A 27078-nucleotide genomic window follows, 5' to 3' on the forward strand; every position below is an offset into this window, starting at 1 on the left:
TCTCTTTCTGTGGTAAAGGAGTTCTTGACACTGGATGAGATCAGGAAAAACACAGTTGCTCTGCCGCAGGATGAGAAGGATGCTGCTGTGGAGATTCAGGATCTGACTTGCTACTGGGACAAGGTTGGATACATGTCACTTGCTGCTCTAACCAATCAGAAGACCTCAATTTAACTGAGTGCACACTTGCCCTTTGGCTACACTTTGTTTTGTTCATAGTAACTCTAAACAGCAGACTTTTAAAATGTTTTTTCTGATGTAAGATTTTTATTCTCTTTGCAGAGTTTGGATGCTGTATCTCTCCAGAGCATCTCACTCACACTCAGCTCGAATCAGCTGTTGGCTGTAATTGGACCGGTGGGAGCTGGAAAGGTAAGACATCTACTCGTGTTGCTGTGTAATCTATTTTCTTTGTCTTACTCATGCCATACGTGCTGTTATATAAAGCACTTTGAGTACTCAAAGTAGAAAAACGCTATATAAAAACCAGTCCATTTACCGCATCTGTGCTTTACCTTCTACCATCACTATCAGTCATCCCTGCTGAGCTCCATCCTGGGCGAACTTCCAGCTGAAAAAGGGGTGCTGAGAGTCAAAGGACAGTTGACCTACGCAGCCCAGCAGCCATGGGTCTTCCCTGGAACAATTCGCAGCAACATCCTTTTTGGAAAAGAGCTGAACCCCCAGAAGTATGAGAGAGTCATCAGAGCCTGTGCTCTAAAGAGGGTGAGAGATTTGCATTTGCAGTTCACAAAGTACTCAATCATTGTTATGTGCATGATTGAGCCTTTAGAAACAGAGAAAAGGGTGATGAATAACTCCAAAGTTGCACTAGATCTTGTTTTGTTGTTTTGTTTTTTTTCAGTGAAATCAGGTCCCGAAGCAACTACACTTTCCTCTGTTTGAGGAGTCTAATACTAATTCAATGTGAAAACACATTTGATGACTTTACTTTGTCAAAAGCAGCGTTGGTATGCATCACCTGTGCCAGCGTGTGTCACGCCCTTTCTCTTGCACCGACTCTGTTCCTGTGTGGTGCTGCTAGTACGTTCCCTCTTCATTGTCAGGAGCAGAGATGGGCAGTAACATGTTACTGTAATCAGATTACCTTTTTCAAGTAACGAGTAATGTAACGGATTACTATTGCAAAACCGGTAATTAGATTACCGTTGTTTAAATATTAAACAAATTTCTTCCAGTCAGAGAATGTTGCATATAATTAAATTTTTGCTTGATGCATAAAGTTAAAAGATTAAAACTAATAAAACAAGTTTAAAAAAGATACTTTTCCATTTGATTACATTTTGTATGATGGATTATGCAGAAAAAGTAGAATTGGGCTGAAAGATCTATCGCTTTATCAGGTTTTTTTCAGGTTGAAAATCGTGTTTTTAAAAATTAACTAAGTACCTAAGTAATTAATTACTTTTGAAAATAAGTAATCGGTAAAGTAACGGGATTACCTTTTTGGGGAAGTAATCAGTAATTAGTTACTGATTACTTTTTTCAAGTAACTTGACCAACACTGGTCAGGGGTATGAAAATACTTTGGTGTCATGTTTGTTGGAAAGGGAGGATTTGTGTTTCAGGATTAGTGAAACTTCACCCAGTCTGTTGATCACGAAGGTCTCAATAAATGAGATGGGACCTGTGTTTGTTTGACTCTGTGATACTGCAGAATAATGAGACAGGAAAAGTTTTCTAAGCTTTATTAGACAGATGACTTCCTGTGTCAGCAGCAGCGTTTTTCTTAATGTTCCTTAAAAGAAACCAGCTGCTGTCACCTTTATGTGAGTCTTAACAGGCTGCTTTTGGCTGTATAACAATATGGTTTCAGGGTTTACTGGGGTTGAAAAGCAAGATTTAGCTGCAGGTTGATCACATAAATTCACTCGATCTGCTGTGTTATAACAACTTCCTTGGCAGAGGTAATATTTTTGGTAGTGTTTACGGACAGAGTGACGCACATGCTAACACATAGTTCAAAGTTTTGAGTGCAGGCTATATCCTCACAGTTAAACTGGGCTTGATTGGAGTCAGTTTGGCAATAGCACTCTGATGGCAGAATGTTGTCGTCTCTCTGCAGTCAGTCAGAAAATTTGCCTACTGTTAAGTGAGCTGGGACTTCTTGTTCCTAGTAATCCTAGAGTATTTTCCTTCCATCCAGGATCTTCTCATTATCCAGATAAAATATGGTGTCAGTGTATCACCAAACCCAAGGTCACCAATCTGCTGAGAAAGATGGCAACATAGATTTTTGGATGAGTGAGTGTGTAGACTGTAGACAGTCTAGAAACAAGCTGACTTGGTTCTGTTCATAAAGCTACTGAAAATAATGAGCCATAGATGGCAGCACTACTTTTTCTTACTATATGCTAATTGTAAGTGAATGGTACCGAGTGACTCGACTGCAGAGGTCTGAGTGCAGAGAGGATTGAGAGTCCAACTTTCGTCCTGTTGTATTCGTCTCAGCATTTCTCATCTTTGTTTTTATGATCACTTATTGCTTACTTTTATGTAGTTTTCCAACAAGATTTGCATGTCTGCACTTTTGCAAATGATTGATATAACGGCTGCACTGCAGTGAGCCCTTGTTAATCTGCCTGCAGCAGAGGTTTCACATGCTGTGCTCAGTAGATGAGTTACTTGTGAGTCATGGTACTGTGCGCAATAAACAAAGTAAAACAAAAACAAATTCTGCTCTGACAAGAGCATCTTATCTAATCTGTGACTTGTAAAGGGCTAGAAATGATTTGATAGTCTCATGAATAGCTTTGTCATCAAGATGCTCAGTCACTCAATGTTCTGACTTAGTCATTGTGAAAGGTTAGGTATTTTACATTAGCGGGGTTACTGTTTAAACTGTTTGCTTTGTTTTCTTCTCATTTATACACACACTTGTACATTTGTATAAAACAAACGGGGCTAGTGTCGCTGTGTCATTCATCTTTGCACAAAGGTTGGGTGGCATTTTTATCATGGAGTCAGCATATTATTGAATATCAAAAGGAATATTAATAATAATATTAAGGGTTTTTTTGTTTTTCAAATTGCAGTTGTGCCTTTGTGCTGGTAATTGTTGTACTCTGCAGCAACAACAAAGCCATAATAAGACAGGGCTGTCTTATTATGAAACTCCAGGCCTCAAGGGCCGGTGTCCTGCAGGTTTTAGATATCACCCTGGGTCTACACACCTGAATCGAACAACTAGTTCATTACCAGGCCTCTGGATAACTTCAAGACATGTTGAGGAGGTAATTTAGTCATTGAAATTAGCTGTGTTGGATCAAGTAAACATCTAAAACCTGCAGGACACCGGCCCTCGAGGCCTGGAGTTGGACACCCCTGCAATAATACATGCTCTTCTTCCCATGGTACTGTATAGTGCAGTAATAAAACTCTGCTGCCCATACATCCAGGATCTGGAGCTACTCCCAGATGGAGACCAGACACTGATTGGGGACAGAGGAGCTACACTCAGCGGAGGACAGAAAGCGCGTGTCAACCTGGCCAGGTAGTTTGACAGAGAACCAGACTGCTTTATTGTGTTCACCCAGATATTCATGACTGCTGTTAGGTTGCACATTAGTTTTTGTTTTGCTAGTAGCAGTAAATGATACACATGAAATGTCAGCATAGATTTCCCTTTAGGCAGAAAAACTTTAAAGGAACAGGAATGGACAGGTTTTAAAGGAAGGTGCAGCAGACTGTTTCCTGGCAACACCTAAGATGGTATTGACACAGTAAATGCATGCACGAATGGATCGCGTTCTTTTAGTCGTCTTGAATTAAAGCACTCCGTGAGCCAAAAGTAATGATAATCAAAAAACAACAGAAGACCTTCTCACTTTTAGATGACGGTAAAAAGACATCTCATTGTTGCTATGAAGCCTGATGCTGCAGCTACTGTAAAAAAGGGATTCATGCTTTTGATTTCAGGGCTGTGTATCAGGATGCAGACATCTATATTCTGGATGACCCACTCAGTGCTGTGGATGCAGAGGTGGGGCGGCACCTCTTTGAACAGTGAGTGACTCAGTTAAAATCATTTCAGCATTTATGACTCAATCTGTCTGCAAAGAATGTGTGGTTGTTTTTGATGCACACATTTACAATAATGTGCAAAAGTCTTGCACAAGACTGGACAAGACTGGATATTTAGCTTCCATGGAGCCAGACTAAAGAGTAGTTCTGCAGGCTTTCTGGACGTTTTCTAAGTTTTCTTTGAGTGTTCTTTTGTGTCTACACATGATTATTTGGCAAAGAACAAAAAAACTTCAGGCAACCCTTGCTTTAAGAAGTGGCTTGGAATGGCTATATTGTTTGATCAAAATTCTGCAAAACAGGTTTCTGTCCTTGCTATTCATCCTTCTGTTAGCAGTCACATCACAGGTCAGGGGTGGGGTTAAGCCCCTTACTGGAAGAATACATCAAAGCTGGAAATCGTTCAGTGTCTCCTCCCCAGCAGGAGAAAGTTTCTATTCTTGTGCATGATGTAACACATGCACTTGTGTTTTTGGCTTTTGGCAGAAGTTTTAACCTGAGCGATGGATGTTTAGCAGTGCACCATTGTTTAATGTTGTTTTTATAGCTTTAGCACTGGACACAGTGCTTTGAAACAAAAATACATCAGAAGTGAAAACTGACAAAAGCTTTGCATGTGTTGGGCTAAGCCAGGAAGGGGTGCGGGACTACCAGTGTCAGGCAGACAATTGAACTTGACCCCAAACTTCCTGTTACACTCTTCCTCTTAGATAACATACAAACTTTTTAACTGTACTAAGGAAGGAGAAAATCCTTTGACAGTGTTTGACGTTTTTATGTGAAACTGAAACAAACTGGAATGAGAGGAAATGTTTTTCTTGTATCAGATGCATCTGTGGCTTGCTGAAGAACAAGCTTCGCATCCTGGTCACCCATCAGCTTCAGTACCTGAAGGCAGCTGACCAGATTGTTGTCCTGAAAGAGGTTAGTGCAGATGAAATCATCCCTGTGTACCAAACTTGTATCTGAGCACTGTGTTTACCTTCAGCTATTACATTTCAGCGCAAAAGACATGCTGTGGAATAGAGCCAGAGATTAGTAACAAGTGTGATTCGGTGCAAACAGGTCTATTAACACATAGTGAGTGAGAAAGGTGACTAAAGAGAAATACTTAATGCATCATGGGAATCCTTAAGCAACCTATGTCTATTGCAGCATAACTAAGGGAGGATTCAGCGTCACCTGGTCCAGCCCTAACTATATGCTTTAGCAAAAAGGAAAGTTTTAAGCCTAATCTTAAAAGTAGAGATAGTGTCTGTCTCCCGAATCCAAACTGGAAGCTGGTTCCACAGAAGAGGGGCCTGAAAACTGAAGGCTCTGCCTCCCATTCTACTTTTAAATACTCTAGGAACAACAAGTAGGCCTGCAGTGTGACAGTGAAGTGCTCTAATGGGGTGATACTACAAGATCATTAAGATAAGATGGGGCCTTGTATGTGAGGAGCAGTATTTTGAATTCAATTCTGGATAAAAGATTATTTCAGATTAATAAAAGGATTCATCTGAAATAATCACTATACTGCAAACACTGTGGATCAGCCTTGAATAGTCTTATAGAAGATTGCTCTGAACTTTTGTTTCTGAGTGTTCTCTGGCACCACCTTCAGGTCAGTTATCAGCTTTGCACACAAGATATTAGATCAGGGGTGTCAAACTCATTTTAGTTCAGGGGCCACATGGAGAAAAGTCTATTCTCAAGTGGGCCATACTGGTAAAATCATTGTGTGTGTATATAACTTAAAAACAACAACTTCAGATTGTTTTCTTTGTTTTAATACGATCAACATAAAAATAAAGCTAGAGCCTGTGGACCGTATGTTCAAAATAGTACAGGCACAACATAGCTATTAATCATAAAACATCTCAAGTTATTTGAAAATTCTGAGGACAAAGAACACACAAACACACAGTGCCTCAGTGATTCACAGAACTGATTCACAGATCACAGAACTATATCAGGGTGTCACTTCGCAGGCAGCAACGTAGATAAAAATAATGAAATCCTGTTCCCCAAACAAGTACAAGAACCACAGAATAGGTTAAATATATAAATCAAATATAATCAATTAGAAACAGTCTCACATCAACATAAAAATATATAAACATAAAGCTGGAGCCTGAGGACAGTGTGTCCAAAAGCACAATATAGCTATTAATTACAAAACACCTCAAGTTATTTGAAAATTCTGAGGACAAAGAACACAGTGATTCACAGAAGTAAATCACAGATCACAGAAATACATCAGGGTGTCTCATGCAGCACTTTCAGTGGGGTTACATAGTTTATTTGACTTCTGATACCTGGCATCTTTTTGCTTTCACCAACTCATCAATATCAGGCTTCACATCCTGAGTGGCAGCTAACTTTAGGATGTGATTCAAGTGCCTGTGCGTGAGCCTTGAGCGCAGTTTTGTTTTATTTACGCTCATTACAGAGAAAACTTGCTCACAAAGATACGTGGTTCCGAACATGCACAACAGTTTTGCAGCGAGGGCTGTCAAGTTGGGGTAACCTGGCAAGAGATTCTGATAGAATGTGTTCAAGCCAACTGCGGCAAATTTGCCCTTCAAATCCGAGTCACACTGCAAGTCTATTATTTCAAGTTGGATCCTGACGGGCAGATCAAAGGGATTCACGGTGAACGGCGAGCAAAAAACTTTGAAGTCGTTCTCCAGTTCACCAAAAATCTGAAATCGTTGCTCAAACTCTAGTAACAGTCCCGTTATTTTATCTTTAAACCGCTTCATATCTGCCACATCTGTTCCGTTATTTGAGGTTAAGGATGTTATTTGACTGGAGGCATAACTCACAGACACACGAGACGCGCCATTACTCCAATGAGTGTCCTTTATTATTTTTCATCCCCCCCCCCACAACAACAACCCAGCAGAAACGTTCCTACCACTTAACATTTACCTGATACTACATCCCCCCCTACTAAATAGGATGTGATGCTGGAATATAACCAAGAAAACAGATTAGACCCGCACGCTTTAAAGTATACTATTACTATGTCCTTGTGCTTTATCTGGTAACAGCTTGTTTACTGAACTCGCTTGGTTTCAAACCAGACTACTCAGAATGTCCAAAAATAAACTCTCAAAGTATACAACTCTGAACACTAAGCATAAGTGCACATTTCTGAACTATTCGGTGCAGCTACAAACAACATGTTTAAACAGTGCAACCATTTGCTTTATTTCTCATTGTCTCTATGAGGGATGGGGTAGACTACCCAGCCCTCAGCCTGAGTGTGGGGATTATTCTGCCCCATTGCTCACTCAGTTCCAAGCCCTATGAGCAAACATAGTCTTTTAGGTATGCTGGAGGCCTCCTAGACCTGGGTTGGATTTGGCTCCCAGCTTCAGGAGTCTGCTGGCTGGCCTCCTGTGAGATAGTGTCTGGAACCGACACAATCTGTGCAGCTGGAACAGAGTTCTCAGGTGAAGCCTCTGGTGGATCGCCAGAAATCTCCGGTGCCCCAGGTGTCCATGTAAGATGATAACGGTTTCTTCTCAGCGTGCCCTTTGCTGTCTCGATGATGTAGGACCTCGGTGAGCCTGCCATGGACACGACTGTCCCTCTAGTATCCATGTCTGAGAACCACACTTTGTCTCCAGGATTGAGCTGTAGCATATCATGTGCTCTGTGTCTGCGGTTGTAGTTTTGTCTTTGTTTTTGTCTGTACGATTGTTCTATAGCTTTGAGCTTGTCTGTGTCCGTACCTCTTGGATTTAGCTGTGATGGGATGACAGGAATAGTTGTCCTTATCCTTCTACCCATGAGAAGCTTCGTTGGGCTGTAGCCATTTGCCAATGGAGTGGCCCGGTATGCCATAAGGGCGAGATAGGGATCGCCAGACTTTTTAAGAAGACTTTTGATGGTCCTGACTGCCCTCTCGGCCTCCCCATTGCTCTGAGGGAAGTGGGGACTGGATGTCTCATGGCTAAAACCCCATTCTTGTGCAAATCTTTTGAAGGAATCAGGCGAAAACTGAGGTCCATTATCAGAGCGAACCCGCTCTGGTATGCCATGACGTGCAAAGATTGATTTACAGTGCTCGATCACTGCCTCTGATGTTGTAGATGTCAGTTTGGCAACTTCGAAGAATCTGGAAAAGTAATCCACAATGACCAGGTACTGTTTATTCTCAATCTGGAACGGATCAGTTCCAACCATGGCCCACGGTCTTTGTGGGAACTCGGTAGGTAGCATGGTTTCTTTGTGGTTAGTCCGCTCACGGCAGCAAGTGTCACAGGTCCCAATCACTTTTATCAGCTCACTGCTCAGGCCTGGCCACCAAACAGATTGTTTAGCTCTCTCTCTGCATTTCGTTATTCCTAGGTGTCCCTCATGTAGTTTAGACAGAATGTCTGCTCTGAGTGATGTGGGAATCACTATTCTGCTCTGATAAAGAAGCAAACCATTGTGGACTGTGAGGTCACCTGAAAACGGCAGATAAGGCTGGAAAACCCTTTCGATGGAGTACTTATCTGGCCATCCTTCCACACAGAACTTCTTCAGCTGGCTTAGAATGCTGTCCTGATGTGTCTGGATTTCTCTGAGTCGTGGCTCTGTGGCTGGCAGGCTTGCTATGACGGACTCCACATACAAGTTGATTTCTTCCTCCGGCAAACCCTCAGTTGTGTCACATACAGGAGCTTTGGACAGTACATCTGCTGTTGCAATGTCTCTACCAGGAACATGAGATATGGTATAAGAGAACCTCATCAATCGCATGCGTAGACGTTGTATACGAGGTGGAAGCTCGTCCAGGCCCTTGGAGCCAAGCAACGAGACCAGAGGTTTGTGGCATGTAAGACTGCTTTCTTCCATTTGCGCAACATCTCTAAAATTAGAAATATCCTGTCTCAGAGTGACGCTGAAAAACTAGTTCATGCATTTATTACTTCCAGGCTGGACTACTGTAATTCATTATTATCAGGATGTCCAAAAAACTCACTGAAAAGCCTTCAGCTAATCCAAAATGCTGCAGCAAGAGTCCTGACAGGGACTAGAAAGAGAGAGCATATTTCTCCTGTTTTGGCTTCCCTTCATTGGCTTCCTGTTAAATCCAGAATTGAATTCAAAATCCTGCTCCTCACATACAAGGTCTTAAATAATCAGGCCCCATCTTATCTTAATGACCTTGTAGTACCATATCACCCTATTAGAGCACTTCGCTCTCGCTCTGCAGGCCTACTTGTTGTTCCTAGAGTATTTAAAAGTAGAATGGGAGGCAGAGCCTTCAGTTTTCAGGCCCCTCTTCTGTGGAACCAGCTTCCAGTTTGGATTCGGGAGACAGACACTATCTCTACTTTTAAGATTAGGCTTAAAACTTTCCTTTTTGCTAAAGCATATAGTTAGGGCTGGACCAGGTGACCCTGAATCCTCCCTTAGTTATGCTGCAATAGATGTAGGCTGCCGGGGGATTCCCATGATGCATTGAGTTTTTCCTTTCCAGTCACCTTTCTCACTCACTATGTATTAATAGACCTCTCTGCATTGAATCATATCTGTTATTAACCTCTGTCTCTCTTCCACAGCATGTCTTTATCCTGTCTTCCTTCTCTCACCCCAACCGGTCGCAGCAGATGGCCGCCCCTCCCTGAGCCTGGTTCTGCCGGAGGTTTCTTCCTGTTAAAAGGGAGTTTTTCCTTCCCACTGTCGCCAAAGTGCTTGCTCATAGGGGGTCATATGATTGTTGGGTTTTTCTCTGTATCTATGAAGCGCCTTGAGGCAACTTTTGTTGTGATTTGGCGCTATATAAATAAAATTGAATTGAAAATTGAATTGAATTGGTCTGTTTCAATGTGGAATGTCTTCCCAATTAGGAACTCTGCAAACCTCTCACAGGCCCATGTTGAAGCGAGGGCCTCCTTCTCAATTTGAGCATATCGCTGCTCAGTCGCGCTGAGAGCTTTTGAAGCGTATGCTACTGGTTTCCACCCTAGATCGGCGTGCCGCTGGAGAAGCACTGCTCCCAAGCCATACGAAGATGAATCAGCTGATACGCACGTTTCAGCATTTGGATCATACAGAGCAAACCCTGGGGGTGTTGTCAGTTCTTTTTTGATGCCGTCGAAAGCCTGCTGCTGCTGTGGCCCCCATGACCACAGGTTGGACTTCTTCAGCAGATCTCTTAGGGGGCACGTTTTTTCCGCCAGGTGAGGAAGAAACTTTCCTAGGTGATTCACCATGCCCAGGAAGCGTCTCACCTCACTTATGTTGCTGGGCTCATCCATGGAACTCACGGCATGCACCTTGTCAGGATCTGCGCTAACCCCGATCCCTCAATGACCTGCCCCAGGAACTTTATCCTGTTCTTGTAGAACTCACACTTGTCGTTCAATGTTACTCCAGCCTCCTGCAGTCGAACCAGTGCTTTTCGAAGTCTCTCATCATGCTCTCCTTGTGACGTCCCCCAGATGAGCACATCATCCATCTGGCAGAGGACTCCTTCTAAGCCCTCAAGAATGCGTGCCATCCGTTTCTGGAAGTGTTCTGGGGCTGATGAGATTCCAAAGCACAGACGAATGTAACAATACCGACCAAAAGGTGTAATAAAGGTCGTGAGCAAAGAAGAGTCCCTGGATAAGGGAATCTGCCAAAATCATGCATTGGCATCCAGCTTTGAAAACACTTTTGCTCCTGCAAGCTGTCTAGTGTGTGTTCTACTGAAGGGAGTGGATGCTTCTCTCTCATGACATATTTGTTTAGTTCAGTGAGATCGCTGCATATTCTCACTTTGCCTGTGCGCTTAGGAACCACCACCACAGGCCAATCAGTGGGCTCCTCCACCTTGGAAATGACACCCTGCTGCTCCATCCTGTTCAGCTCTTCTTTAACCTTTGGTAAGAGTGGAAGGGAGATTCGCCTAGGGGTCGAGAGGGAAAACGGCTGTGCCTCTGGTTTCAGAGCAATATTGTACTCCCCCTCCATTTTGCCTAAGCCGCTGAAAAGCTTGGGGAATTCTTCTTTGACAGCGTCAATAGAGTCTAAGCTAATATGATTCACTCTAGCAACCAGCTGTAGTGCCACTGCAGCATGCCCGCTCAGCAGCGGTGTGCATAAACCCTGTACGACATAAATGTCTTCTTTGGTTTTGTGGTTGTTCTTGCTGAGAGTGGCTGTGAACATGCCTTTTACCTTCAGACGTGTTCCTCCTGGGCCCTGCAGAACCCTTTTGGGCTTATCCAATCTCCCCAACTGATGCTGTGTGTAGAAAGTCTCTGGGACTGCTGTGACATCCGCTCTGGTGTCGATTTTAAAGAGTGTGTTGTATTTGTCCACATGTATCTCTGTTACCCATGGACTCTCTTTGGTGTCCGCAGAGAGGGAACCCAAGAAAGCGACCTCATCATCTGTATCGCTGTTCTCTGAAACTGTTGCAGCATTGACTTCACACAGTTTTTTGTTTCTGCACATCCAGGCAAAATGTCCTTTTTTTCTTACAGTAATTACATGCGGCTTCCATCGCAGGGCATTGTTGAAGATTGTGACCTTTTATGTCTCCACACCTTCTGCATTGTGTCTTTTTTTCTTTCTGTGTTTTGGCGGTTTGTTTATGTAGCGGTGTCAGCTGCTTGGGACGTGCCCCTTCTTGCCGTTTAGCATGGACGCAGTTCAGTTGTGAGTTGGTAATATCCATTTTAAAGTTAGTGCTTAGCATCTCTTGTTGCTTCTTTACAAGCTCACTTTGTCGGGCTCTGTTAAGCGCTTTCTCTAGCGTTAGTTCTGGATCCATTTGTAGCTGTTCTGACAATCGTTTGTCTTTCAGACCCACGACAAATCTGTCTCGCACCATTTTGTCATGCAAAGTCCCGTATCCACAAATGTTCTGCCAGACAATGCAGTGCAGTATGGAAGTTGTCAACTGACTCACCCGTCTCTTGTTGGCGCTGGTTAAACTTCGCTCGCTCAAATATGATGTTTCTTCAGGCTACGAATCGCTCGCCTCTTCGGGAGTCAGGTGCAGGGATACCAATATGTCCTCCGCCTCCTCGCCCATAGTGTAGATAAGGGCGTTCACTTGATTTTCGTCCGCTTGCGTCTCCAATCCAGACGCGATGCAAAAAAAAAAAAAAAGCTTTATCCATTTGGTCCAGTCGTCGGACCTAAAAGTGAACTTCTCCGGCGGGGTGACTTGAAACTGACTCATGACGCCACGTCTCTTTTCGCGCAGCTCCTCTATGGCCGACCTTTAACCTGGCACCGACGCCGAAACCTTTCACTTATGCCCAACTAACGTTTCCAGTTGTCTTCTGACACCATGTTCCGTTATTTGAGGTTATGGATGTTATTTGACTGGAGGCATAACTCACAGACACACGAGACGCGCCATTACTCCAATGAGTGTCCTTTATTATTTTTCATCCCCCCCCCACAACAACAACCCAGCAGAAACGTTCCTACCACTTAACATTTACCTGATACTACAACATCGTGCACACATTTTTCGGACAGGGGAAGTGAGCTGCATCACCACCAGCGAGCTGCGTCTCCCACAATAACAGCTTCAACTTGAAAGAACGTATGCTGTCATAATACTGTGTGACAACAACAACAACAACAACAACCTTTATTTATAGAGCACATTAAAAGCCTAGGCATACCAAAGTGCTTTACAGAAAAACAATAAAATAATACAGTTAAGAACATTAATATCAAATATAATAAGAACAGCAGACAATGTTCACAGTAGAAAGCCACTAATAAAATGGACTGCAGCACATAGATTATAGCAGACCCAGTGCCGCATGATAGAGAACACCAAGAATGAAGGAATAGTAAAAAGTTAATGCAATAGGTCGCCGTTAACAGTCAGCATTTAACGGGTAGAAAAGGCAAGTTCAAAAAGATAAGTTTTAAGGCGTTTTAAGGCAACTTTGTTGCGTCCTTGCAGCTGTTTGTTCAAGTTATTCAGGTGCTCTGTAACATCCACCATAAATGCAAGGTCCTGCATCCATTCTGCGGAATGAAATTCTAACACTGGTTTGCCCTTTTCTTCCATAAACGGTTCAATTTCTTCTCGTAAATCAAAGAAACGCCTCAGCACAGCACCTCGGCTCAACCATCTTACCTCAGTGTGGTATGGCAGGCCATAGATGTGGTCTTTCTCTCTGAGAAGACTGTCAAACTGACGGTGATTGAGGCTTCTGGATCGGATGAAATTAACAGTTTGGATGACCACCTTCATGACGTTATCCATTTTCAGTGACTTGTAACACAAAGCCTCCTGGTGCAAAATACAGTGAAAAGTCCAAAAATCACGTCCTCCATTTGCAGATTGCACTTTATCTCTGAACTTTTTTACAATGCCTGCTTTCTTCCCGATCATTGAGGGCGCACCATCTGTAGCCAGGCTGACAGCGCGGGACCAGTCCACCAGAGGTGTGGACTCGAGTCACATGACTTGGACTCGAGTCAGACTCGAGTCATTAATTTTATGACTTTAGACTTGACTTGAAAAAATGTTCTAAGACTTGTGACTTGACTTGGACTTTTACACCAATGACTTGGGACTTGAATTGGACTTGAACCGGTTTACTTGAAAAGACTTGATATTTTACCCCAAATATAAAATTTAACATTCATATTATATAGAGATTGAAAATGTGACGTCATTCACGGGTAGAACCGCAAAGGATTCTGGGAACTCGTGGCAAGCGGTACTAGCGCACGCAGGCTTTCAATTGAAATCAGTTATACAGCGATAAAAAGAAACACAAAAATGGCAAGAAGCTGTTGTATTATTAACTGCAATAGCCGGTCGCATGACAGCCACGGGAAGCCGAGGGGTAAAGAGATCGGTTGTTATCGGATTACGTCGTTGAAGAGAAATTGTTCGAGCCATGTTTCCGAAGTAACAAAGACGCGACGGATGGCCTGGATTGCAGCCATTCAAAGATCAAATATAACGTCCCAGAACACTCCAGCTCACAGGTTAGTCTGCTCCAAGCATTTACACGAAGGTCAGTGTTTTTTAGTACTTAATACGTCATTTTCATAACATAATTAGTGATATAGGTTACAAGCAAGTCTGGCGCTGAACAGAAATTGTCGCGCTATGCTCCTTTATTTATTGTGCATAAATAGTGAATTGTCCTGACACAATATTGCGTTTCGCTTCTGTTATTATGGTACACTGACAAAAACATATACTTTTATTCACAGGATAAAACAGGTTTTTGTATCACTAATTGCCCAGTACGATTACAGCATACAGTATTATTGTCACTGCTACATTTCTGTGATGCTACCAGAAATTATTTCCACTACTAATTAATTACCGTTGAGCTCAAAGGTTATATTAATAAACGGTTAAGGAATGTGTATTTATGACGACAATTTGTGAGACTGGTAAACTTATGATACGTACGATGGTCTTTCGTTCTACACGGTGCATTTCAAGGTCCTGCACCCATCCGTCGGTAAACTGTACCTGGGCTTGTTGCAGTGACCGGAAGTTACTAAACTTCATGAGTGTATGCACTCACTCCAAGAACCGTATGATTATAAATATGCATATAAATATGCTAAGATGAGATAGCTGACTTCATCTAACTAGCAAATGTTGTCCAGGCTACGTTGGTGATACAGTTTTTTTTTTAATGTGTATGATATTTTTGTCATGCGATTTTAAAGCCGGTCCTACAACCGCATCCAAGAATAACATGCAGCTTATCTCAGAACTGTCGGTGAAAATTATTCTTGGAGCTAGGTTTAATTGAGCTGCATTTTAAAGAGGTGCAATTTCACAATTTGTGTATATTTTCTAAGTTCACTATTTTGTCATGTGTTGAGAAAAACACAGATTTTAAAATTACATGGTCTAATATTTACATTTAGCATAACTGCAACATTATTTTTTCGGTTTTTTTTTTTAAAGACTCGAAAGGACTTGAAATTCAAAGTTTCAGACTTGTGACTTGACTCGGACTTTTACACCAGTGACTTGAGACTCGACTCTGACTTGCCTGACATTACTTGAGACTTGACTTGAGGATAAAGACTTGAGACTTACTTGAGACTTGCAAAACAATGACTTGGTCCCACCTCTGCAGTCCACTCCGACCCTGTCCAGCGCACCGACGAGTGCGGTGAAAATATCAGCTGCGGTTAGGGTTGCCAACCGTCCCTTAAAAAACGGAATCGTCCCGTATTTAGAAACAAAAGTACACGTCCCGTATTGAGCTAATAAGGGACGCACTTTGTCCCGTAATACAGTGAGAATCAAAAGTAGTCTATAAATGTTAATGGAATTAACGCTTTGTTTGAAAACATAATTCCCAGCCCCTCTCCTGCTTTGTGACCAATGAGCTGACAGCACACTTATGACAATTCGAGTATGACAATTCAGATTACCGCTCATCTCATTGGTCGAGGAAAGGTCGCTTGCGGAGAAAATACCGGAAGACAACAGATGACCACAACAACAAGCATGGCCAACAGGGAAACAAACGCTGACACTGCGGTGCAAGTCTCGGACGACAGTACACCTAAAGCTGGGCAGACACTGTGCGATTTTTTTTCATTCACGTTATTCAGCTCCTGCTCAAACTGCACGATTGACTCACAGGGGTTAGAAGTTGGTAGGTCACGATGCAGAGTCTCACACTATACCGCCCGATGCTCTGATGAGACCTGAGTGCTCACACTGTGCCTCCATAAAATGAAGGTTATAACAGAAATTCTGTCGCTCGCTCTCCCTCTCTGTCTTTCACTCACACAGACACCCCACCACCATCAACTTTGCTAAATTGAAAAACATTGATCAGGCAGCTGTGATTAAGCAGCAGTGTAAATCAAACTATTTTCACGGTTGTTGTGGTCGTGATAATTTTGTGATGCCACATCGAAAAGGCTCGGATGAGCTTTCCAAAGTTCTACAAGTTGTGCCTCCATCGCTTGGGTCCAGATCACACGCCGCACAGCCATGCTGCTCCATCTTTTTCACCGACGTTTACGTGTTAGCGCGTGAGCGGCTGTGTTGACACCCTCACGACCGATTGATGATCGGGAGCTGGTCGTGAGGTGTTAATCGCTTCTCGTTACCCCACGTATACTACACGATGCACGATGAAAGCCAAAATCGGGCCGATCACCAAATCGGTCGCACGACTCAAAAATCGGCTCAAAATGGGCCAAAAATCGCACAGTGTAAGCCCAGCATTGGAGCAGCAATGTTTGTTCGCTCAGAGAAAGAAAAAAAGGCTGCAAAAGTACAGAGAGGAATGGGAAAAGGAAAACACCTGGCTGGAAAAGTGCACGATAACACCTTTAAAGCACACTGCACTGTGTGCCGGCGCACTTTTTCCATAGGCATGCTTCTAGTGGTGGGCACAAGAAGAACATGAGGGGTGTGAAAGCTCAGGGAACCCTTAACCATTTTTTTGTCCACCAGGCCACGGCAGAAGCAGATATGGTATGTAAACATTGGTTTGTTTTTTTAAACCCTCTGGTTAAGGTTATTATGGGCATGTGCAGTGAATATCAGCGCTATGTGGCCAGAAGTGTGATAATATAATTTATTTTGTGTAATAAACAACTGCAAGGATAGATGATTACAACAAATAGATGACTAATACATAAAAGTAATACATAGATGAATAATGATGATGAGTTAAGATGCGTAATCATGGCAACAAGTGGGTTTACAAACAGGAGCAGCTGATTAGCATTAGAAAAGCTGAAATAATACCTCAACTGAAGCCAATTGTACTATATGCACTATATGTGCACAGTTACAGGAATATTTTTTGTTCTATTGCTTTCTATTAATTTATATAATTTTAAGTTAAGCAGGACAGAGTTCTTTTAAAGAAAGATTTACTTATATTCTCAAAAGTTAAGCATGACAGGCTTCTGTTTAAGAAAGAGACCTGTTTTACTGTGTTAATGTTGTCATTTTGAGCTAAAAATAAATGGCTAAATGATCATTTGTTTCCCATATGGTCATATCACAAAGAATATGCATCTGCTTAAATCAAATTCAAGTCAAATGGTTAAAAAATAATTTCACACACAAAAAAAATAGCTACCACACTGGGAAGGGTGAAGACAACTGGGTTGCCCGGCCCTGGCCACGAGGTGTCCCTTATTTATTTTTCAGCGAGTTGGCAACCCTAGCTGTGGTCGTTGTATCTGTCATCGGTACCAACTCCACGAACTCCTCGGTGACGGTCAATGTGTCATCAACTCCGCGGATGAAAATTGCCAGTTGTGCAATATCTGTAATGTCCGTGCCTTCATCAATTGCAACTGAAAACACAATAAATGACTTTACTTTTTGCTTCAACTGGCTGTCCAAATCCGCTGAAAGATCAGAAATCCTGTCAGCAACTGTGTTTGTTGTCAGGCTGATATTTGCAAAGGCCTGGCGCTTTTCAGGGCACACAATCTCCGATGCGTTCATCATACATGTTTTTACAAATTCACCGTCACTAAATGGTTTTGAAGCTAGTGGAATTTCGTTAGCAATGAGGTAGCTAGCTTTCACTGCAGCATCACTGATGTCTCGGCTGTGAGTAAACACAGACTGCTGTTTCTTCAGACCCGCCAACAGTTCATTCACCTTCTCTCTTCTCCGCTGTCCTTGAAAGTTGTCATATTTGTCGGCATGAAGACTCACATAGTGGCGACGGAGGTTATATTCTTTTCAGCACTGCAACATGCTGGGAACACACCAAACATACAGCTTTCCCATTCACTTCCGTGAGGAGGATGACCATTTATCTTGGAACACTCTGCATCCACTTTTCTCTTTTTTGACAGAGACATATTGGGGCAATGAGGGTGCCAAAACAGATCAGGTTTAAATTTCGCGGGCAAAACAAAGTAGCTCACAATTGCTATTGCGCCATCCAATGGACACAATTGGAACAACAGTTTCTTTATTGAAAAATTGCTGCTCATTTTTATACTTTACAAAATCATCTCGCGGGCTGGATTAAACCCGTTTGCGGGCCTGATCCGGCCCGCGGGCCGTACGTTTGACACCCCTGTATTAGATCATAGACTGAAGGGGCTGCAGGGATTTATCTTTGTCTCTTCAGGAGATGTTTTCTGAAATTCAGCCACACTACTACCATTTGTAGAAAAGCACAAACAAGACTGAGTGCTGCCAAAGCAAGCTGACTGTCAACAGACTATCTGGGTGACTCGCAGGACTTTGAAGATGTAAACCGCAGTACATTTCCAAACACTACAAAGTGTGTGTTTCACATGAGGAGGTGGTGCTGCCATAGGTCTGTAAAACACAGCTGTACAATTTCCTAACACTTGGTGATATGTGTGTGTGTTTGTCAGGGTCACATGGTGGCAAAGGGAACTTACACGGAGCTTCAGCAGTCTGGATTGGACTTCACCTCCCTTCTCAAGAAGGAGGAAGAGGAGCAACAGCAGCCTCATCATGACACCCCCACCAGAACTCGAACTCTGTCTCAAAATTCAGTGCTGTCCCAGACTTCCTCTGTCCAGTCCATCAAAGATGAAGACCAGTTACCGGTTAGTGGATAATTATCAGTAAAAACAGCCTAGTTTTTAAAAAATCAGGGTTGTTTATAGGAAATGGGTCGTTTCTGCCCATCCCTAGTTTAATATCATGTTTGCTTTTCTTTCTTTTCCCCTTCCCCAATGGTCTTTAACATACAGAGCGTGCTGAACTGACACAACTTGAGCTTAGTTTGCTTTAGTCCGTTTTCATTTTGACAAGTTAAACACAGGGAACTTGACGGCCAGTGATCATGATACTTGTCTGCATGCTGATGACTTCCTCGCAGGCGGAGAAAGTTCAGACATTTGCAGAGGAGACTCGAGCTCAGGGAACCATTGGAATACGCATCTATGCCAAGTATCTGGCAGCTGGGGCCAACATTGTGGTTCTGCTGGCTGTCGTGCTGCTTAACATCATGGCTCAGGTACACAAAGACTCACCTGCACTTGTAATTCGCCTTCCACATGTTAGCTCAGTGAGAATAAGTGTTGAATGCATTTCACATGTGTAATATAAAGCAGTAAAAATTATTTTTTTGGCTTTTATATCTTCTAGGTAGCATACATCATGCAAGACTGGTGGCTAGCTTACTGGTAAGTATCTTCAATCTGCCGTTTTCCTCATAGACTGCAGCTTTTACATGTCTGTTTATACTCATGTCTGACTGTTTAGGGCTGATGAGCAAGAAAAACTAATGGCCAGCAGTAACATGACTAACATCACAACAAATGGACTAAATGTCACCAAAGAGCTGGACACGGATTTTTACCTGGGAATTTATGGAGGTAAAGGCGTTCTCTTATTTACACTGCGCTGCATTTCTTCTGATTTTACTCCACTGGTGTTTTATGGTGTGTTATTTTTCCAGGTTTGACTGCAGTCACCATAATCTTTGGCTTTGGCAGGAATTTGGTGCTGTTCAATGTGCTAGTGAGGTGTTCACAGTCTCTGCACAACCGCATGTTTAGCGCTATACTCCAAACACCCGTGCGCTTCTTTGACATCAATCCGATTGGTAAGCAAAACTTTGCAAATTTTTAGTGTTGTACGTTCTAAAGCCAGAGTCGGTAAATTGTAGAATTTTGTAGTTCAAAAACTTCTAAATGGAATTCTGTAGTGCTCGTGTGGGCCAACCACTCACCGGAGGGGAGATGGTCAGGGGCAGGCTGAGAAATCTGGCTTTAGGAACTTGGAATGGCACCTTTCTGTTGGGGAAGGAGCCTGAGCTAATGCTTAAGGTTGAGAAATATGAACTAGGTGTAGTCACGGTCACATGAACTCATAGCTTTTGCTCTGGTGTCTAGAGAGGGCTGGACATTGTACCAGTCCTGGGTTGCCCTCAGTGAGAGGTGACAGGCAGGTTGGGTATACAGGTATCCCCAATTTGGCAACTGTGCTTTGGGATGGATGAGTCTGGTTGTTTCCCTGTGCATTTGAGTCAAGAAACAGGTCCTGACTGTCATTTTATGCTTATGTGTAAAATCACATTTGACACGTCAGCACAATACCCAACCCTCTTCAAGTCCCTGGGTAGGATGCTTGATCTGCTTAAATGATGTCCTCAATCCTGCTGATACACTTTTTGTAGTGGAAGCAGAGTCTGGAGCTAACCCATCCATCACTGTGGCTGAGGCCACTGAAGTAAAAAAACAAACAAACAAAAAAGCTGGCCAGGCCCCAGGGTTAGATGAGGTTTGGTGAGGTTCCTCTTCCTTACACATAGGGTCAGGAACTCAGTCATACCTTGGTGTGACCCAAATAACCCAGATAAAGGGGGTAAAGATGGATGGATGAATTTTGTGGTTACTTTTACTCCATTTGCCATCTTTGTGGGGGCACAGTATACAATTCAATTCAATTTTATTTATATAGCGCCAAATCACAACAAAAGTCGCCTCAAGGCGCTTCATAGATACAGAGAAAAACCCAACAATCATATGACCCCCTATATACAGGCAAGGAAAGTTAAACTAAACATTAATCTTACTCTAGCTGGTTTCAAAGTGTGGTGATAATTATCTCTTGTCTGACCTCAGGAAGAGTATTGAACAGATTTTCAAAGGACATTGGGCTGCTGGACTCCAACATGCCAGTGACGTTTGCAGATTTCGTTCAGGTGAGGGTAGATTTCTCAGCAAAGACACAGCAGCATTTTTCTTTTCTAAACCACTGACAAAGCTGCAATGAAGATCATAACAAGTGACAGTTTATGGTGGAGCTGTAGCCTCCACGCTCTTTTCGATAAACACAGCAGGTCCAGAGCAAAGGTAGGGAAGTATTTCCCTGAAGTAACAGCAGCACTCACTACTGTAATGATAATAAAACTTTCAAGCCAATAAAAGTCATTTAAAGTCCAATAAAAAAAAAACGGTAACAAGTCTTAATAGAATCAAATCAACAGTTCAACAACCTAAGAAGAAAAGCGATCTTACCATGTGCTCATCTGTTGCTGGGTAGTTTTCCAAAGTGAAAGATAAATTCTATGAAGAAAATGCCATAACTAGGCAATTTAAACTTTGCTGCAGACTCACAGCAGCTGTCCCATCACTATGAAATCAATGCAGTACCTGAAATACTTCACTCAGGTCCAGGCTTTATAACTCATTAGCCCTTAGCTCTTAACTTTGAAGCTAATCATTACACTGATTACACGCTGCTGGACAAAATATTACGAATTTCTTTGTTGTCACATGTTCCTTGAGCTTGCCTCAGTCACTCAGTACTCAGTGCTGCCACTGGTGAGTAAAGCGAAAGTGTAAGCGCTGTGGCACTGCCCTTTGCTGAGGTTGGTAACATTTACCTACTGATGCCCATCTGAGATAACGCTCTTATTTGTAACAGAGGGTCAAAGATCTCTTTGAAGAATAAAATGAGTAAAACTGACAGTGCTGTTACTAAAGTGAAAGGCTGAAGTACAATGCACAAGTTAATGAAAATACTTTCTCATTCTGTAAAACATTCATTTTTCTTTTCTAAAGACACTCAAAAAGAAAAAGGCACAAGAACAAACCACTTTAATGTTGATGTGTTTTTCTGTTGTGAGCAGATCTTCCTCCAGATACTTGGGGTCATTGCTGTTGCAGCGTCAGTGATTCCCTGGATCCTTATCCCCGTTGTCCCCCTCCTTCTCATCTTTCTTTATTTGCGTCGCTACTTTCTGCGGACCTCCAGAAATGTTAAACGGCTGGAGTCCACCAGTGAGTGTCCTACAGTACAACAGTGTGTGAAGGAGGAGATACACGTGCTGCTACTGTTGTTTCTTTTTCATTTTAAAACCTGCATATGTAATATCTTTAAAACTTGAAGCTCTTTAACCTATTGGTAACTTCTGACTCATCTGTGTCCTCAGCTCGGAGTCCAGTCTTCTCCCACTTGTCCTCATCTCTTCAGGGCCTTTGGACAATCCGAGCATTTGGGGAAGAGAAGCGCTTCCAGAAAGTCTTTGATGCCCATCAGGACCTGCACTCAGGTGCTCTTCATGCTTGGCACATAGAAGCTCATATTATGATCAGAGAACTTAAAAATTGTATGTTTTTGAACTGTCTGTGATGGATTGTTTCCCTGTGCAGAGGCCTGGTTCCTGTTCCTGACCACCTCTCGCTGGTTTGCTGTCCGCCTTGATGGCATCTGCTCCATCTTTGTTACCATCACTACTTTTGGCTGTCTGCTGCTCAGAGACAGTGAGAGAACTAATTTTACTGTTGATTTAGTCTTGCTGTTTGCGATCGCTTACCAGCAGGGGGCAGCTGTGTGCCGGTTATCCACTATATTGCCAAAAGTATAGGCTTACCCATCCAAATTGATGAACGATCAAGCTTCTCCATCTGGCAAGCCGATGGTCCAGTCTGAGAACGGTACTTATCTGACTGTTTCCAGGGAAAGAAACTCTTAGTGCAGCATACCAAGACATTTTGGACAATTTCATTCAGGAAGGGGCCATCAAGGCGATGGCCCCCTGTTCTAGCATGACTGTGTACAGTACACAAAGCAACGTCCATGAAGTCCATGAAGACATGTGTGAGTGAGTTTGGGATGAATTCGAGTGGAGATGACGAGCTAGGCCTTCTCATCCAACATAAGTGTCTGACCGCACAAATGCACTTCTGGAAGAATGATCAAAAATCCCAAAAACGCACTGCTAAACCTTGTGGAAGAGTTGAAGCTGCATAATTTTAAACCCTCTAAATTAAATGGATGGGATGTCACTCAAGTTCATATGCTTGCGAAGGCAGTTAAGTGAATACTTTTGGCAATACAGTGTATATGCAGTCCAGCAGATGCTGAGTGATTGCTGCCGTTTAACTTTTAAAAGTGTTAGTAAAATGGTTGTTTTCCTGCTCCTGTCAGAGCTTGATGCGGGTGCTGTTGGTTTGGCTCTGAGCTACTCTGTCACACTAATGGGCATGTTCCAGTGGGGTGTCAGACAGAGTGCAGAGGTGGAGAACATGGTAAGATACTCACTGTCTCTTTTATTTCCAGAGCTTGTATCATTTCTGTCCATACTGAGCTTTTGCTATTCCCATATAAATCTCACTAATTTCCAGAAATAGTCCAAAGATTGTATTTATTCTGTCATTTGAACATCAAAAGTCTTCTTTGCCATTTTGTTTTATATTTATGGTTGTTGGGCTTGTTGACATGGAGGTGAATCTGAGACCACTTTCCTGATGTTGTATGATTTCTGCCTGGTGTGCTACGCATCTTAAACTTGTGTTGTCAGCAGACTTAAATGATCAAAAATTTTTAGGAGTCTGAAGTAAATTATTTATTTGGGTGATGCAGTGGTTAGAACTGTTGTCTCCCAGCAAGAAGAAGGTCCTGAGTTTAACTCCACCATCAGGCCGGGGTCTTTCTGTGAGGAGTTTGTATGTTCTCCCCATGTTTGTGTGGTTTCTCTCCGGGTACTCCAGTTTCCTCCGAAAGTCCACAGACATGAAGTTAGTTGTGAATTTAAAATGCCCGTAGGTGTGAATGTGAGTGCGAATGGTTATCTGGCGACCTGGCGACCTGTCCGGGGTGTACCCTGCCTCCCGACCTGTGGTAGCTGGGATAGGCTCCAGTCCCCCCGTGACCCTGAATTTGATAAGCAGAAGAGGACGAATGGACATTATTATTTTGCAAGAGTCCAAAGGGTTAAGCTTTGGGATTCTGCTCTTTCACACGAATAGCATGAATAGACCACTAGTTGTACTGGTGTTTCTCTGGCATCTGTCCATAATAAATAATACCTGCATTCTCCTTGATACCAAGTAGACACACTAAATGATTCTATAACATCCGTCTGATTCACGTGGCAGTTCTCCTTCATTGAGAAAAGCAGCTCATGGAGAAAAAGTAGCTTAGGAAAATAATCCTGCAGAAACAGTGGCAGACTGAAGCATCCTGAACACTGAGTTGTGAGTTGCAGACTTGCTGATTGGATGTGGAGGATGTGGTGGGCAGTATCTTCTTAAATTTTTGGTGTAATTCTAGATATTAATCCATTCTTTCAGATTTACCTGATTGTTTATTTCTTAAATTGAACTTGTATGCAAATAGTTTTATTACATGTTGTGTTCTTGACTACACCACACAGACTGATCCTGATTTAATGTGCATTCCTGCGTTTCTGTCCTCAGATGACATCAGTGGAAAGAGTAGTAGAGTACACTAAACTGGAGAGTGAAGCACCCTGGGAAACCCAGAAACGTCCTCCTCCTGATTGGCCAAGTAAAGGCCTGGTGACTTTTGACCAGGTCAACTTCTCCTACAGTGCTGACGGACCTCAGGTGCTGCACAACCTGAAAGCCATGTTTAGACCCCAAGAGAAGGTCAGACATCAAGGTTTATTTGTTTTGTTTCTAAGAACCTGAAGCCATTTGTGTGATACGCTGTCAAACCAAAGCTTATGTTCTGTGTCCTGTGGGTCAGGTTGGTATTGTGGGTAGAACAGGAGCCGGGAAAAGCTCTCTGGTCTCGGCTCTGTTCCGCCTGGCAGAGCCCCAGGGGAAGCTCTACATCGACGGTATTGTGACCTCTGAGATCGGCCTCCATGACCTGCGGCAGAAGATGTCCATCATTCCTCAGGTACAACATCATAGCTGACCTCTTAGCAGAACACAACACTAGCATCTGGCTACTCTTGTTGCCTTGTTTCGTAGCTCGTCTACTATGACTTTGTTACTTTGACATGAGAAATATTTGGCTAATAAGTGACATTAATTATTACTAGTTGGGCACATCCTTAAAGCTAAGAAAGGATCAGCAGCCCCAGTCTGCTCTGACACTCTAGAGTCACTTCTGTTTGCTCTGTGAGAAAAGCACAAGTGTTGCAACAAAGTGCACAAGCACTTTGTTGCAACTGCTTTGATTTGGTGCTTATAAATAAAATTGAATTATTTGCTCAAACAATTATACGAGTGTAGTTTTAACACTGCATCTTTTGGTTTTTTTGTTGTTTGTTTGTTTGTTTTCACCAGCTTACCAGTAATGAGTTAAAATCAGCTGTCCAGCAAACATTTTCTCCTCAACGCTCTCAGCATTTCAATTCCCACAAAGCTCTTTGCTGTGATCAGTCAGAACTTTTGCAAACTGTAGGATGCATTCAAAACCAAAGGAGGGCAGCTGGTTACAGTTTGCCATGTGTGCCATTTAGGTTTTTTAAACTTTTACCTGCCACAGCAGGACATTCACTCAGATATGTCGAAATAAGTCACTGTGCTGTTCTGTTTACAAATAGTCCACAAAATCTAATCATTTTGGTGTCCTCTGGGTTCTCCAACTCTCCCCCACCCCTTTAGGACCCGGTACTGTTTACGGGTTCCATGAGAAAGAACCTGGATCCATTTAACCAACACACAGATGAAGAACTGTGGAGTGCTCTGGAAGAGGTCAGTAACTCTCACAATCGGCAGAATCAGTAGTGTGTGAGTTTTAATTCTTGTATGATGAAGCAGAATACTTGCCAAACTATTTTATTATCTTACCATACAACAGAAATATTGTGAAATATGTCAGGTTGGCTCATCAGAGCGTAGCGTACTAGCATCAAACTGTCCCATTCAGGATGACTGAGGGTGGAGGAGCTGCTGTCTCTATTGCATGAGGATATTCTCTTACATAGGCAATTATGTAATTATGTCCTGGAGCCAGGAGCGGACAATCAGAGATCCCAGTGTGGTGGTGAATGACCTCAAGGATTTTGACCTCAAAATCAGCCTTGAAAAGAGCTGCCAGGAACCTGCACTATGTATGGACTGTCTGGGGCTCTATATAGATCCTATTCCTAATTGTGTCACTTTCAGAGCAGAGGATCATCAGCATCCTTCACACATTGTCTCTCCCTCTTTCAGCTGAGAAAAACTGTGCAGTTCCAACTCTCTGCATCCTTGCACTCTTTAATTCCTGTGGTGCATTTACAACCGCTTATAATGAGGGATTGTCAGCTTTGGGTCACATCTCTACATCTGCTGCTGTCACAGTGTAACAATAACACCGCACTGTCTATCACAGTTCTCCACCTGCAGAGGAACCCAGCAGCTCTTATTGCACAAATACCTCTGAGGGTGATGTTACCCAGAGTAGCCCTTATGGCCTATGATGGGAAGGCAGTGAATGGCACAAATGTGCTAAAGCTGTGCTCTTAGCATCACGGGACATCTCTGTGGGTAACATTGTTGTCAAAACAGATGACTATGCAGTAATTATATTATGTTATAGTTTATATTAATCTTTGTTAGGATATTTAGATACTAACAGGTCTTATTCATGATTTTTATATGTAAGAAGAAGAACTTCAAATTTAATGCAGAGAAGCTAATATGTGAAGAATGGAGTCTCTCTTTTATACTGATTGCAGCATTCTGGATCAACTGAAGGCTTTTAGGCTTTTACAGCAATGCAGCCTAGAATAAATAAATACACCAACTAGCTTTCCAGCTTTACTTTGAGACAGGTTGCTTCTAATTTTACAGGTACTGCACAAATTAATAGAAAGAAAAGAAAGGCAGTCCTTAATGTAGATGCTAAGGAACATACCCTGATCAAACATGAGTCCTTGTGTTATTGGAGGTTGAGTCAGTCTCAGGTTAGACACACTATTTGTTTTTGAATCATTTGTCTTGATTGATAAATAAAGCTGGGTGTCATCTGCGTATCATATCATAGCAGTGCTTCTAATAATGTCTAAGGGAAGCATGTATGATTGGTCCCAGTACAGAACCCTGTGGAACTAACTGTAAAAAGACGACAGAGCAGGAATTATTTATAGAGGACACACACAGTGTAGTTAAAGCTGCTTTATTTTTTTTATTCCTGCAGGTGCAGCTAAAGTCTGTGGTGGAAGAGCTCCCTGGAAAGTTGGAGACTGCCCTGGCTGAGTCGGGCTCCAACTTCAGTGTGGGCCAGAGGCAACTGGTGTGTCTGGCACGAGCTGTCCTGAGGAAGAACCGCATCCTCATCATTGATGAGGCCACAGCCAATGTGGACCCGAGGTACTGCAAGATGACGTTTGCCTACTGTGTATGAACAACATCTTGTTAGACAGAAGAATATCTTGT

At 42.7% G+C, this 27078-nt stretch overlaps 1 protein-coding gene across 3 annotated transcripts in view; it reads left to right on the forward strand.

Moving 5' to 3' along the window:
• Positions 1-27078, forward strand: part of LOC146681524 (ATP-binding cassette sub-family C member 4-like) — a 48487-nt gene that overhangs the window by 19798 nt on the left and 1611 nt on the right. For all 3 annotated transcript variants that reach the window (XM_085448121.1, XM_085448122.1, XM_085448123.1), the window contains exons 9-28: positions 19-123; positions 283-372; positions 535-726; positions 3420-3514; positions 3940-4026; positions 4872-4968; positions 18355-18552; positions 18828-18965; positions 19097-19134; positions 19214-19326; positions 19410-19556; positions 20578-20657; positions 21588-21738; positions 21891-22010; positions 22111-22221; positions 22889-22989; positions 24160-24351; positions 24452-24607; positions 25321-25410; positions 26840-27012. In XM_085448121.1, coding sequence (XP_085304247.1) covers positions 19-123; positions 283-372; positions 535-726; positions 3420-3514; positions 3940-4026; positions 4872-4968; positions 18355-18552; positions 18828-18965; positions 19097-19134; positions 19214-19326; positions 19410-19556; positions 20578-20657; positions 21588-21738; positions 21891-22010; positions 22111-22221; positions 22889-22989; positions 24160-24351; positions 24452-24607; positions 25321-25410; positions 26840-27012 — 2474 coding nt within the window. The remainder of the gene's footprint in view (positions 1-18; positions 124-282; positions 373-534; positions 727-3419; positions 3515-3939; positions 4027-4871; positions 4969-18354; positions 18553-18827; positions 18966-19096; positions 19135-19213; positions 19327-19409; positions 19557-20577; positions 20658-21587; positions 21739-21890; positions 22011-22110; positions 22222-22888; positions 22990-24159; positions 24352-24451; positions 24608-25320; positions 25411-26839; positions 27013-27078) is intronic.

Source organism: Copadichromis virginalis, linkage group LG23, assembly GCF_057382275.1.
Source record: "Copadichromis virginalis isolate Kocher_CV1m ecotype Utaka linkage group LG23, C_Virginalis_male_GT1.1, whole genome shotgun sequence".
In the NCBI taxonomy this organism is placed as follows: Eukaryota; Metazoa; Chordata; class Actinopteri; order Cichliformes; family Cichlidae; genus Copadichromis; species Copadichromis virginalis.